We start from the raw sequence: 15,368 nt of genomic DNA on the forward strand, positions 1-15,368 counted from the left end.
TGCTGAAAATAAACGCAGTTGACAGTGAGAGGACGTTTCTTTTTTTGGCTGAGTTAATATTATAAAGCCCAAATGGTTGCAGAGTTCAACTCGAGTTGAATTATACGTTTTCTGACCTTTTACATATACACCTCATTTGGAACGTTTTCAGACCTCTTGACTTTTCCACATTTTGTTACAGCCTTATTCTAAAATGTATTAAATTGTTTTTTCCCCTCATCAATATACACAATCGATACCCCATAATGACAAAGCGAAAACAGACATTTTAGCAAATGTATAAAAATACAAAAACTGAAATATTACATTTACATAAGTATTCAAACCCTTTACTCAGTACTTTGAAGCACCTTTGACAGCTATTACAAACTCAAGTCTTCGTGGGTATGACGCTGCAAGTTTGGCACACCTGTATTTGGGGAGTTTCTCCCATTGTTCTCTGCAGATCCTCTCAAGCTCTGTCAGGTTGGATGGAGTGTCACTGCACAGCTATTTTAAGGTCTCTCCAGAGATGTTCGATCGGGTTCAAGTCCACGCTCTGGCTGGGCCTCTCAAGGACATTCAGAGACTTGTCCTGAAGCCACTCCTGTGTTGTCTTGGCTGTGTGCTGTCGTGTCTGGACTATTATTAAATGTGAAGACTGTTATTTATCAAATCAATTCTCTGTGTAGATGTTATTACGTGATTAAACTAATCATGTAAACTTTGATTAACTAGGAAGTTGGGGTACCACAGAAAAATGTTGTTTATAGAGCGCCAATTTCCCGAATATAACTCTTTTAGATATTTTCATGTGAAAACAGTCGCTTATTAATGAATTGTTATTATTACCTCATCAGTTCTCATTACAGAACGTCGCAAACTTTTGGATATCTGCACAAACCCTAGCCTTAATCATGAATCAGCGATATACAAATTGGCTTAATTATATTAAAAGAAAGGAGGACCAAGGCACTCGTCATATAATAGATAAAACGCCTTTATTAGTATGGCATGTTCAATAGAAACAATGTTTTTAAAAATCCGACGCATTTCGGCTGCTTGGCCTTCGTCAGAGAGTACAAAGAAATAATATAATGTTCTCTTTTTAACAGCTTTTCCAATTAGCCCTAATTTGAAGAGGGAGTGGTTACAAGATTGATTGGACACACCTAGTAAGCAATACTATAAACACTTTAAAGTGAAATACTGTAGCTATGTTATCATAAAAATACAACTCCAAGCTCGAAGAATCAGAACACTTCGAAAGGTAGTTCTAACCTTAAATATGGCTGGGAGAAGTGTCAAGAATAAGAAAGCAATATATCCCATTGTACACTAGAACACAGCAAAACATGAACAACAAGAGTCTAAACATAGCTGAGGGCAATTGAGCAAAATTTCCACTAGATGACAACAAATGGACCCATCACAACCCTACAGGAAGGGTGAGAAATCCATATCTTCATTTAAACCTGGGTATTTAGTGGCCTGTAGTTTGTAAATCCAAAAACGTTCCCTTTGGTTTAAATGTTTAAGACGGTCCCCTTTTCTAATAGAGGCCGGGATATGATCAATACCCATAGCTTGTAGGGAGGCAGGGTTGCCATGGTGTAAGGACGTGTAATGCCTTGCCATGGGGTAGTCGTCATTGCCTACCCGTATGGCGTACTTGTGTTCCGCTCGGCGGTCTTGAAGGCGTCTCTTTGTCCGTCCAATGTAGAACACCTTGTACTGTGGACATTCCAATCTATAGATGACATGAGTGGTTTTGCAGTTAATGAAATGCTTGACGTAATACTCCATTTTGGAAGCTGTATCAAATAATATTTTTTCTGTGCAATATTTCTGCAATGGTTGCACTGGTTACATTTAAAAGAGCCTTTGGGTTTGTGACCAAGCCAAGTTTTTTTGAGAGTCACCCGGAAGATAACTGTGGACTAATTTGTCCTTTAGGGTAGGACATCTCTTAGAGCTTATGACTGGTGGCTCAGGAAAGACTTGGCGTAGAAGCGTATCACTTTGGATGATTCCCCAATTATTTTGAATGATTCTTTTAATGTTATCTGCTTCAGTGCTGTATTTTGTAACAAAATACACTCTCTGATGCATCACGAGGCACTCCCCTTCGCAACAAGTTCTCTCTGTCAAGTAATCCAGCCCTTATACCTGCATCTTTCAGGACCTGAACGCTGTAGCCCCGATTTCAAGAATCGATTCTCCAATTCAGCAGATTTGACACTATAGTCTGTTTCCTGATCGCAAATTCTGCGGACTCTTTGGAATTGGCCATATGGAATATTCTCTTTTAGCCTTTTGGGGTGAAAGCTGTCTGCCCTCAGAATGGTATTCCCATCTGTAGGCTTCCTAAAAATTGATGTGTGCAAACAACCTTTGTCATTTTTACTGATGTCGAGGTCCAAAAAATGAACGTTATCCTTGCTGTACGCCATAGTTAGTTTGATGTTAGGGTTAATGCTGTTAAGGTATTGGTGGAAGGAAATAAGTTCATCTTCTGAGCCGGACCAAAAAAGGCAAACATCATCAATATAGCGTCCCCACCATATAATCCGGTCAAAGAAATGGTTATTAGAAGGATCCAAAATGAAGTCATTTTCCCATTTACCCAAGTACAAACCAGCGTAGGAAGGGCTGTAGCAAGCTCCCATGGCACATCCTTTGACCTGTTTAAAAATACGGTCCTGAAAGATAAAAATGTTATGATTAAGAGTCCATTCAGTCAGTGAGACGACAAATTCTGTAGGAGGCATCTCAGTTTCAGGTCGGGTACTCAAGAAATTGTGCAGAGCTGCCAAACCTTGTTCATATTCAATGGTGGTGTATAGAGACTCCACATCCATGGTGACTAAAATGGAAGCTGTACCTATATTATTCAATTCCTTAATTTTGTTCAACACATCTGTGGTATCTTGAAGATAGGCTGGGAGTGACGTCAGAAAAGGCTTAATAAAGTAATCAATGTACTTAGAGATGGGTTCTGTCAGACTTTCATTACCACTAATGACTGGCCTGCCTGGGGGATTTTCAAGATTTTTGTGGACTTTTGGAAGAAGGTAAAAAGAAGCCATATGTGGACTGCCATTGAAAAGAAATTTGAACTCATTGTCTGAAATGTAGCCATTCTCCTTAGCTTCTGTGAGGATCCCTTTCAATTCAGTTTTTAGGTCCTCTGTAGGGTTGAAGGTAAGATTGGTACAATTCATCATTGTCTAATTGACGGTAGGCTTCTGTCACATATTTGTCTTTACTCCACACTACTGTAGCGCCACCTTTTGTCTGCTTTTTTAACCACAACCCGTTCATTTTTGGACAATGATTCCACTGCATCCCTCTCTGTCTTAGAAAGGTTATGTCGTGTTTGGTTGGAGTCAATTTTACCCTTAAATAGATTCTCCACATCAAAATTCACCTTCTTGGCAAATATTTTTAGTGTGGCATTCTGGACGATGGGACAGAAGGTGGACTTGGGCTTAAAAGGTGTTTTTGAGTGAACAGAAACTGCCTGACCTGAGACACTGGCATCTGTAGTTGGAGAGATGTTTTGCTTATACCAGGCTTTCAGATGTAGATTCCTGTAGAAGCGAAATATGTCAATCTTTCTATTAAATTCATTAGTTGAGTATGTGGGGGCAAAGGACAGTCCTTTAGACAATACCCTTACGCAATCATCAGAAAGAGGTTCTCCAGAAATGTTGATCACAGCCTTGTTCTGGTCCTGCTCCATGTGGTTGGATAGTCTTGATTTATTCCTCCCCCTCCGTGTTGGCCTCTTGCGCGTCCTCTCCCTCTCCTGTTGAGGTACCTGCGTGTCTCCTCTTCCTGATCTAAAAAATCTTGGGAGGAGCTGGCCTCTGAGTGTCTGGGGTGATCCTCATCGTCACTGCTTGTAAGGTTGAAAGAGACAGATCTAGGCTTCCTCCTCTGCAGATGTGATTCTGAATTCTTGCGCATTGGTTTTCTCCAGGAAAAGACCTTGCCATCTCTGTAGTCTACTTCATCTCTTCTAAATTTTCTTAGCTTGTCTTGCTTCAATGTCAGAGTGAATGTGTCTACTTTCTCTTTCAAGATCTCATCACATTGTGCTTTGTTGGAATTGTCACTGTGTTCTGTGATTTTCTTTTTTACTACTTCAATTTCTGTTTGGACTACTTGTCTGTCCTTTTTAGATTCTTCTATTAGAAGTAGCATTAGGTCAAAAGAACACTTGTTGAGAATAGCCTCCCATTTATCTCTAAATTCAGCTTAATTATTCAGCTTAATTATTTATTTACTAACTAAATAATCACACAGAATTACATAACAAACAAACAGTAGATATTTGGGTTACTACATGAGACAAAGAAAAAGTCCCTAGCGGACGAAGCCGATATGACTGCTTGGAAAACAAAGGAAAAGGGTGGGGACTGAGAGAGCGGGAAAGACGAAATGGATTCACTACACATAGTGGATAATTGTACTCATGGACATGTTAATACTTTGCACATGAACGTCCACTCATTCTGAAAGAAATAGCAATGTACATATTTACGCTTGTATGTCGTTGTTGTCTTTCCGTTGAAAACACTCGATTGTCCTGTCGAGTTCATCATAGTCTCTGGTTAACTTTTCCAGAAGTCACAATGTCTTTCATGGTTGTTGGTGGTTAAAATGGATACTTCAGAGTACAATTCGGAAATGTTCTCATAGAATAGATGCTTCGGCGGTTGTCGGTATACTCTTTCTAGGTTACAAAATTTCTTGTTGCAGACTAGTAATTAGTGTCATCTAGAATTTGCTCCTTCTTTAGTGAATCGATAGTCTCAGAGTTGAACCATTTCTAGCCATGTAGCCAAAACTACAGCTGTATGGTCTCCGTTGCCTATAGAATTGTTGCCATTCCAACGTGGGGACTCTGTCCCGGCGTTCTCTGACATAATTTACAGTTGAAGTCGGAGTTTAGATACACTTAGGTTGGAGTCATTAAAACTTGTTTTTCAACCACTCCACAAATGTGTTGTTAACAAACTATAGTTTTGGCAAGTCGGTTAGGACATCTACTTTGTGCATGACCCAAGTAATTTTTCCAAAAATTGTTTACAGACAGATTTTTTCACTTATAATTCGCTGTATCACAATTCCAGTGGGTCAGAAGTTTACATACACTAAGTTGACTGTGCCTTTTAAACAGCTTGAGAGAAATCCAGAAAATGTCATGGCTTTAGAAGCTTCTGATAGGCTAATTGACAATTGGAGGTGTACCTGTGGATGTATTTCATGGCCTACCTTTAAACTCAGTGCCTCTTTGCTTGACATCATGGGAAAATCTAAAGAAATCAGCCAAGACCTCAGGAAACAAATTGTAGACCTCCACAAATCTGGTTCATCCTTGGGAGCAGTTTCCAAACACCTGAAGGTATCATGTTCATCTGTACAAACAATAGTACGCAAGTATAAACACCATGGGACCACGCAGCCGTCAATACTGCTCAGGAAGGAGACGCGTTCTGTCTCCTAGAAATGAACGTACTTTCGTGCGAAAAGTGCAAATCAATCCCAGAACAACGAGCAAAGGACCTTGTGAAGATGCTGGAGGAAACTGGTACAAAAGTATCTATATCCACAGTAAAACAAGTCCTATATCGACATAACCTGAAAGGCCGCTCAGCAAGGAAGAAGCCACTGCTCCAAAACCGTCATAAAAAAGCCAGACTATGGTTTGTAACTGCACATGGGGACAGAGATTGTACTTTTTGGAGAAATGTCTTCTGGTCTGATGAAACAAAAATAGAACTGTTTGGCCATAATGACCATCGTTATGTTTGGAGGAAAAAGCGGGAGGCTTGCAATCCGGAGAACACCATCTCAACCGTGAAGCACAGGGGTGGCAGCATCATGTTGTGGGGGTGCTTTGCTGCAGGAGGGACTGGTGCACTTCACAAAATAGATGGCATGATGAGGGTGGAAAATGATGTGGATATTTTGAAGCAACATCTCAAGACATCAATCAGGAAGTTAAAGCTTGGTCGCAAATGGGTCTTCCAAATGGACAATGACCCCAATTATTCTTCCAAAGTTGTGGTAAAATGGCTTAAGGACAACAAAGTCAAGGTATTGGAGTGGCCATCACAAAGCCCTGGCCTCAATCCAATAGAACATTTATGGGCAGAACTGAAAAGGTGTGTGCGAGCAGGGAGGCCTATAAACCTGACTCAGTTACACCAGCTCCGTCAGGAGGAATGGGCCAAAATTCACCCAACTTATTGTGGGAAGCTTGTGGAAGGCTACCCGAAACGTTTGACCCAAGTTAAACAATTTAAAGGCAATACACTCGATTAGTATTTGGTAGCATGTAAACTTGTGACCCACTGGGAATGTGATGAAAGAAATAAAAGCTGAAATAAATCATTCTCTCTATTATTATTCTGACATTTCACATTCTTAAAATAAAGTGGTGATCCTAACTTTGTACTAGGATTAAATGTGAGGAATTGTGAAAAACTGAGTTTAAATATACACTGCTCAAAAAAATAAAGGGAACACTTAAACAACACAATGTAACTCCAAGTCAATCACACTTCTGTGAAATCAAACTGTCCACTTAGGAAGCAACACTGATTGACAATAAAGTTCACATGCTGTTGTGCAAATGGAATAGACAACAGGTGGAAATTATAGGCAATTAGCAAGACAACCCCAATAAAGAAGTGGTTCTGCAGGTGGGGACCACAGACCACTTCTCAGTTCCTATGCTTCCTGGCTGATGTTTTGGTCACTTTTGAATGCTGGCGGTGCTTTCACTCTAGTGGTAGCATGAGACTGCACTACCTGGCTCAGGTAGTGCAGCTCATCCAGGATGGCACATCAATGCGAGCTGTGGCAAGAAGGTTTGCTGTGTCTGTCAGCGTAGTGTCCAGAGCATGGAGGCGCTACCAGGAGACAGGCCAGTACATCAGGAGACGTGGAGGAGGCCGTAGGAGGGCAACAACCCAGCAGCAGGACCGCTACCTCCGCCTTTGTGCAAGGAGGAGTAGGAGAAGCACTGCCAGAGCCCTGCAAAATGACCTCCAGCAGGCCACAAATGTGCATGTGTCTGCTCAAACGGTCAGAAACAGACTCCATGAAGGTGGTATGAGGGCCCGACGTCCACAGGTGGGGGTTGTGCTTACAGCCCAACACCGTGCAGGACGTTTGGCATTTGCCAGAGAACACCAAAATTGGCAAATTCGCCACTGGCGCCCTGTGCTCTTCACAGATGAAAGCAGATTCACACTGAGCACGTGACAGACGTGACAGAGTCTGGAGACGCCGTGGAGAATGTTCTGCTGCCTGCAACATCCTCCAGCATGACCGGTTTGGCGGTGGGTCAGTCATGGTGTGGGGTGGCATTTCTTTGGGGGGCCGCACAGCCCTCCATGTGCTCGCCAGACGTAGCCTGACTGCCATTAGGTACCGAGATGAGATCCTCAGACCCCTTGTGAGACCATATGCTGGTGCGGTTGGCCCTGGGTTCCTCCTAATGCAAGACAATGCTAGACCTCATGTGGCTGGAGTGTGTCAGCAGTTCCTGCAAGAGGAAGGCATTGATGCTATGGACTGGCCCGCCCGTTCCCCAGACCTGAATCCAATTGAGCACATCTGGGACATCATGTCTCGCTCCATCCACCAACGCCACGTTGCACCACAGACTGTCCAGGAGTTGGCGGATGCTTTAGTCTAGGTCTGGGAGGAGATCCTTAAGGAGACCATCCGCCACCTCATCAGGAGCATGCCCAGGCATTGTAGGGAGGTCATACAGGCACGTGGAGGCCACACACACTACTGAGCCTCATTTTGACTTGTTTTAAGGACATTACAACAAAGTTGGATCAGCCTGTAGTGTGGTTTTCCACTTTAATTTTGAGTGTGACTCCAAATCCAGACCTCCATGGGTTGATATATTGGATTTCCATTGATTATTTTTGTGTGTTTTTGTTGTCAGCACATTCAACTATGTAAAGAAAAAAGGATTTAATAAGATTATTTATTTCATTCAGATCTAGGATGTGTTGTTTAAGTGTTCCCTTTATTTTTTTGAGCAGTATATTTGGCAAAGGTGTTTGTAAACCTCCGACTTCAACTGTATATTTTGTATGAAGTGGGTTTTATGCTCTGTGGAAAAAGGGGCAATTCTATGATGCCTGATGTAATGTCTGGGCTCACAGGGGTGTGGCCACTGACTAGTTAACTTTATAACTAAACAAGTGTCTCGTTTAGAAGGCCAACATGACATTACATCTTCTCACACACAGTTTCTTATTCAATCATATATTTTACACAACATTGAGGTAGAAAACTGAGAAATGTACACTTCCAAAGCTACCGTTATTCTGCGCTACCATCCTTCCTGATGTCACAAAATAAAACAATTTAGACCGGATTGTTCTTTAAATACCCACTGACCATTCCCACTTTCTCAAAAATTGAAATATTGTTTGTTCCTCCAATTTTTGGCAATAGGAGTTGAACAACGAGTAGCTATTTGTAACATAGGTTTATTTCACTTCTCTTTCTGCATGACCAGGGGGAGAGGGTCTCTGCCAGGAATTTATGTCCTGTCGTAAAGTCATAAAACTTGTGGTGGGGGGGGCACGATATACACCCCAAAGGACCATGTCGTGACAGTGCTTAGAGTTGTTGTCCTGTTGGAAGGTGAATCTTCGCCAAAGTCTGAGGTCCTGAGCAGGTTTTCATCAAGGATCTCTGAACTTTGCTCCGTTCATCTTTCCCTCGATCCTGACTAGCCTCCCAGTCCCTGCAGCTGAAAACCATCCCCACAGCATGATACTGCCACCACCATGCTTCACTGGTGCCAGGTTTCCTCCAGATGTGACGCTTGGCATTCAGGCCAAAGAGTTCAATCTTGGTTTCATCAGACTAGAGAATCTTGTTTCTCATGGTCTGTGAGTCCTTTAGGTGTCTCTTTTTTAAATCAAACTCCAAGCAGGCTGTTGTGCCTTTTACTGAGGAGTGGCTTCCGTCTGGATGCTCTACCATAAAGGCCTGATTGGTGGAGTGCTGCAGAGATGGTTGTCCATCTGGAAGGTTCTCCCATCTCCACAGAGGAAATCTGGAGCTCGGTCAGAATGAACATCGGGTTCTTGGTCACCTCCCTGACCAAGGCCCTTCTCCCCCGAATGATCAGTTTGGCCCTGCAGCCAGCCCAGGAATAATCTGGTGGTTCCAAACTAATCTAGTTTAAGAATGATGGAGGCCACTGTGTTCTTGGGGACCTTTAATGCTGCAAACACAATCCTGACACAATCCTGTCTCGGAGCTCTACGGCAATTCCTTTGACGTCATGGTTTGGTTTTTGCTCTGACATGCACACACCTATATAGACTAGGTGTGTGCCTTACCAAATCATGTCCAATCAATTGTATTTACCGCAGTTGGACTGCAAGTTGTAAATAAATCTCAAGGACGATCACAATGGAAACAGGATGCACCTGAACTCAGTTTCAAGTATTTAGAAAGGGTCTGAATACTTATGTAAATAGGGTATTTGTTTTTTATTTTTAATAAGTATGCAAAAAATTCAAATCTGTTTTTCACTTTGTTGAGGTATTGTGTATAGATTGAGGAATACAATTCAAAAATTCAATTTTAGATTAAGGCTTATTTAAGGTTGAGGTCTGATTAGATTAGACTGAATGCATTGTCCATATGCCATAGTCTAGCCCAGTCTAGTGTCTGTTGCGCAGATCCAGTAATATGCTTCATCCGCAAATTAATGGGCACTGTTTTATTTCTTTATTACATGGTGCTTGTCTTTCCCATTCATTTGGGATTTAGGCATATAGCTGGATCCACACAACAGATGGGCTAGACTGTGGACTCATCTAGAGAGTAGACAACTTTTTTGCTTAACTTTATTTGATTTGAGTGAACTGGAATTTATACCATGAAAAATTCTGTTTATGTGCACTGTCCTGTGCTTTCCTAACATGACTGACTGATCAGACTCTCTCACAACACTGTCTTTCTTGCCCCCTGATAGAAGTTGACCAAGCTGGGCCAGTTCCGGGTGAAGGATGAGTCCCCCTTGGCTTGTCCCAGTCTACAGCCAGGCAGCCTCTTCTTCAACAGAGAGAGCACCTCCAAAGCCAGCCCAGCGCTCAAGGGTACTACTACTGTACTCAAGCTAAAGGCCTAGTTACAGCTAATTTCAGATTGCATGTTTATTAGTGCGCATTGATGTGGTGTGATTGAGCTCCGTGAGCGAAAAGCACCATAGGGTCTGCTGGTGGGGTGAGAAATGTGAAACAATATTTCCCAACTTCTCTCTCTGTCTCGTCACCTCTTCTACCCCCCACAGTTTCGCCACAGACTGAGAAGCTCAGCTATGCAGCTGCCGCCCTGCAGTCTGGATCAGGGTCTGGCCACTCCTCAGCCCCACCGTCCTCCAACTCTCCCCCAACACAGGTAAGGACCAAGGCTTGGACTGCGTCCCAAATTGCACCGTAATCCCTATATAGGGCACTACTTTTGATCAGAGCCCATAGTGATGCATCATTGGCTTCTCTAAGACCAGAATCATTCATTAAGTCCTTCCAGGCTAGTGCGGACTGACCTGAATCTCCAGGCTATGATACTAGTTATGTCCCAAATGGCACCTTATTCTGTTCCTATATAGTGCACTAGTTTTGCCAAGCGCCTTATGGGCCTTGGTCAAATGTAGTGCACAATATAGGGAATAGGGTGCCATTTGAGAGGCAGACAACATATTGATTTCTTTAAAAATAGGGTTTTTTAGCCCTGCGGCTGTGTTCGGTAGACTGCGCCCTCGTAGCTAATGTAGTATAGATTTAATGTAAACATTGTAAATCATTGATAGTGAAAAGAGATGACAGTATGGAGGCATATGTTTGCTTGTGGTAAATTTTTCCAGAGGCTCAGAGATGGATCATTCTTTCAAACGAGAGGCGATGTTACTCACTTACACATTCATTTACATAAGTGTAAACATAATTAGGGCCTGCATTTGTTTGCTTGTTTGTTTTATCTGCTCGTTTTTGTCAGTTATCCCACTTTTAGAAATTATAAGCAGTTTTCTTTCTAAATCTCTTGTTTTCTTATTGAAAAGTGAGTGTTCTCAACTGCTTTGCTCTTTGAGTATGTATTTCTCATGGTTTTACCATAAGGACAAATTGCTTTATCTATCCTCTCTCCTTTTTCCTAGGCAGCAGTGAAGAGGAAGTTTGAGTTCACTAAAGAGCGCCAGACTGCCCTCGCTCCGCCCCCCTCAAAGAAACCCAGCCCTATGGGCTCTCCTGAACGGGGAACTACCACCCCCAAACCCAAGGCCAAACCCAGCACAGCCAGTACTCCCAGCCCCAAAGGTAAAGACACCCTGCAAGTCAGTCAGCCATCCATCCAGCCAGCCACTCACTGACTCACTCTACACATTTTTCACCTATGCTTGTGTGAATAAAGTAAGTTTTAATAAATCGATGCAAATACCCTGGTAGTTTATATATTCTTATTTTCCCCTCTCCTCACCTCTGTCATTCTTTTCACACCAGTCTCCCCTGCCCAGAAAACCCCAGACACCAAGAAGAAAGAGAGCCTGTCCAAACCAGAAGCCAAGCCCAGACCCAAACCCTCCAAAGCCCAGTCCAGCTCCTCCGAAGCCACCGTTCCCCTCAACAAGATCATGGAGGGGGTGGTGTTTGTGCTGAGCGGCTTCCAGAACCCCTTCCGGGGGGACCTGAGGGACAAGGCCCTGGCCATGGGGGCCAAGTACCGCTCTGACTGGACCCCTGGCGCCACACACCTCATGTGAGTGGAGGAGATGGAGATACAGGGTGCTGGGACTGGGAGGTAGTAGTTTGGGAAGTACTCTTAAGTTGGGTTCTCATTGTAATCTGAAATCATATTTGTAATTTAAAGATGCATGAAAATGGTAATAGAGTGAGGTAAGAACATATTGGAAACAGGTCAACAAGAATTGTGTGGAATACAACCAACAATGGGGCTAGTATTATAGTGGTAGTAATGTTTCTAGGAGTAATATTATCAAGTATATTCTCCATCTCATATACAACCAAGACTAGTATAACTAGAGGAGTATCACGATAACAGCATGCAAAGCAAAGCAGACCATATCACCCTAATCACACTCTGCCATAGTAGCAGTGGGCTGTCCCTGGCTTCCTTCCAGTGCTTGCGTCCCATATGGCACCCTATTTATTGCACTATACAGGGAATCGGTGCCATATTTTGGATGTAGCCATGGTCACTTTGGACCCTGGTCGAAAGTAGTGCATGATGTAGGGAATAGAGTGCCATCTGGGATGCAGCCGTGCTAACCAAGGGTTTATCATCTGCTTCATCCAGCTGTGCCTTCTCCAACACCCCCAAGTACAGCCAGGTGAAGTCAGCAGGGGGCGTCATCGTCCGGAAGGAGTGGGTGCTGGACTGCCACAAGAGGAAGCAGAAGATCTCCTTCAAACGGTAAGGGGAGGGAGGGGGAGACTGAGGGAGGCAGAATGAGGGGGAGGGAGGGGGGAAACTGAGGGAGGCAGAATGAGGGGGAGGGAGGGGGAAACTGGGGGAGGGAGGGGGGGAAACTGAGGGAGGCAGAATGAGGGGAGGGAGGGGGAGACTGAGGGAGGCAGAATGAGGGGGAGGGAGGGTGAGACTGAGGGAGGCAGAATGAGGCAGAATGAGGGGGAGACTGAGGGAGGCAGAATGAGGGGGAGACTGAGGGAGGCAGAATGAGGGGGAGACTGAGGGAGGCAGAATGAGGGGGAGGGAGAGGAAACTGAGGGGGAGGGAGGGGGAGACTGAGGGAGGCAGAATGAGGGGGAGGGAGGGGGAGGGTGGCAGAGAGAGAGTGGAGGAAGGTAGACTGTGTTAAGTCTGCTTCAAATAAATGGGTCCTTTGACTCATTGCCACCCATTCTCTATCAGAAAGCTTCTTTGAATTCAGTGAATTAAGTGAAGTTGGCAGTTAATGGTGTTTATAAGCACCTATTGCCAAGGCTTTACCTGTACCCATGCAGCTCACTGAAGAATGTTATCTTGAAGAGCTGAGGCCTGCTGTGATGTATTCAGTCTAACTTCTACTAATGTTTCTTGTCACTACAAGCAGACTCAATGAAGATCTCTCTTCAATCAAAACTGTGTATTGAAAAATACATGGCTGAATCTCGAGTTAGTCAGAGCAAGGCCTCAGATAATATGAAAAGGGTATTTTGAGGGTTTCTTACCGCACCTCTCTTCAAAGTGAAAATGTCTTTCACATAAGGTCTTCACTTCTCCTCTGTCAACTGAGGTGAAATCACTGCTTCCACGGGTAGTTACGAGACCTGGTTTCAAATACTATTTGTAGCTCAATAAGACCTCATTTCAAATACATTTTGAACGACGTGTTTAGACAAAAAATGTTTTGTAAATACAAGTTACATTTTGGAAAGTATTTACAGGCATTTACAACTACTTATATTTAAAGTTGTTGTTTTGAGCTGTATATTTCAAACTACTCAAATACACAGAAAAGTGTATTTTAAAATACTTATAAGCGAAACATGCAACAATTTAAATGATATAAGGATATCAGTCAATTGAAATAAATTCATTAGGCCTTAACTGATGGATTTCATATGACTGGGCAGAGGCGCAGCCATGGGTGTGCCTGGACAGGGCATTGGCCCAACAATTTGGGAGCCAGGCCCAGCCAATCAGAATGAGTTTTTCCCCAAAAAGTGCTTAATTACAGACATAAATACTCCTCAGCACCCCCCTCAGACAATCTCGCAGGTGAAGAAGCCATATGTGGACGTCCTGCGCTGGCGTGGTTGTGTGACAAAACTGGTGCACCTGTGTAATGACCATGCTGTTTAATCAGCTTCTTAATATACCACACCTGCCAGGTGGATGGATTACCTTGGCAAAGGAGAAATGCTCATTAACAGGGATGTAAACAAATTTGTGGCCAAAATTTGAGAGAAATAAGCTTTTTGTGGGGATCTTTTATTTCAGCTCATGAAACATGGGACCAACACTTTACATGTTGCGTTTTTGTTCAGTGAAAATATGCATGTATTTGAACGCAGGCCTGGTACTTTCTAGGCTCGGTCAGGTCTCAGTGATTGCTGCCTGCATCAGTCACCTCCCATGTTTTTCTACACATTTCCCTACTCCTGTACAACGCGCTCATTTTCTTTAGTCAGTATTGACATCATGTCTGTGTAATTGGCCCTCAGAAACAAATGAATATCCGCTCATCTAATTTGAAAGCGGTGTGCGAAATGATCAAGTACTATTGTAAGAGGGTGTTGCGGAAATAAGTCCAATTAACACTGTTGAGGTATTAACACGCTAATTGTGTGTATTTTTCTCTGCGTTAGCATCATAATTCTACATTGGGACGCTCGCACACACACACACCCACTACCACCGTTATTTGGCTGTGTTTACTGACCCCCTTCTGCTGTAGACTGCTCTCCATCTCCCTCAACCACTCTCCTTTCTGTATAGAGAATCCCTCTGTCCTCCCTCGTCTATCCTCACTCTCATCCCTGTTCCTCATCCACCCATCCGTCCAAGCCATCTCGTCTCTATTGTGCAGCTCTTGTTTGGAGTGCGGAGCTCTAATGATTTATTCCTTATTTAAAAGCTGCATCTGCTATGGGTAATTGAAGGGTCCACTTCCTTTGAAGAAGACTAGTGCTCATACACACACAATCACGCACGCACACCTACACACACGCACGCACACACACACACACACACAGAGACGTAGACACACACGCATACTCAAACACAGAGAGACAGTCGCCGCACGGTCGTACACAAACGCACAGGCCAACTCAAACCAGACGAACACTGCTATGCATCTAAATGTTTTGGGCCTTTTGTCCTTTAGAGAACACTTCAAAATGAAAGGAGGGACAGAGGAGAGGAGAGGAGGGCCGCACGCTTCCCTCAAGTGGCATCAAGATAAACCGGCAACACAATGGAATGAATGGGGAATAAATAAGTAAACTTTGCGTTAGTGTAGATTATTTAAGGTTCCGTCCGTCGGTAACATCTGAAGTGCCTCGGAAACATTTTCAGATTCCCTTTTAGTTATCACAGACCTAGGTTGCGTGCCAAATTGCACTCTATTCCCTAAATAGTTTTTTTTCCTTTACCATTATTACCGTAGATAATAAATCGTGATGAAGAACTGGTGTTGTGCAAATAACCATTTCCCTCCAGTAAAGCCCTTGACCTTTTAATAATTAGAATTTTCGTATCAAAGGACAAATTTAACTGATCCAATACAACTTTATTCCTCCCCTCAGATTGGGCGTAATTCCCCGTCCCCTCAGGAGGCCTTTTGGTAGGCCGTCATTGTAAATAAG

The 15,368-nt window shown here is 43.3% G+C and overlaps 1 protein-coding gene across 1 annotated transcript in view; it reads left to right on the forward strand.

The window, feature by feature from the left end:
• LOC106605164 (DNA repair protein XRCC1) overlaps positions 1-15,368 on the forward strand; it is a 36,104-nt gene that overhangs the window by 8,890 nt on the left and 11,846 nt on the right. Inside the window, exons 6-10 of the mRNA XM_014200540.2 lie at positions 10,016-10,139; positions 10,334-10,440; positions 11,198-11,357; positions 11,541-11,796; positions 12,355-12,471. Coding sequence (XP_014056015.1) covers positions 10,016-10,139; positions 10,334-10,440; positions 11,198-11,357; positions 11,541-11,796; positions 12,355-12,471 — 764 coding nt within the window. The remainder of the gene's footprint in view (positions 1-10,015; positions 10,140-10,333; positions 10,441-11,197; positions 11,358-11,540; positions 11,797-12,354; positions 12,472-15,368) is intronic.

This window comes from Salmo salar, chromosome ssa05 (assembly GCF_905237065.1).
Source record: "Salmo salar chromosome ssa05, Ssal_v3.1, whole genome shotgun sequence".
NCBI classification, from domain to species: Eukaryota; Metazoa; Chordata; class Actinopteri; order Salmoniformes; family Salmonidae; genus Salmo; species Salmo salar.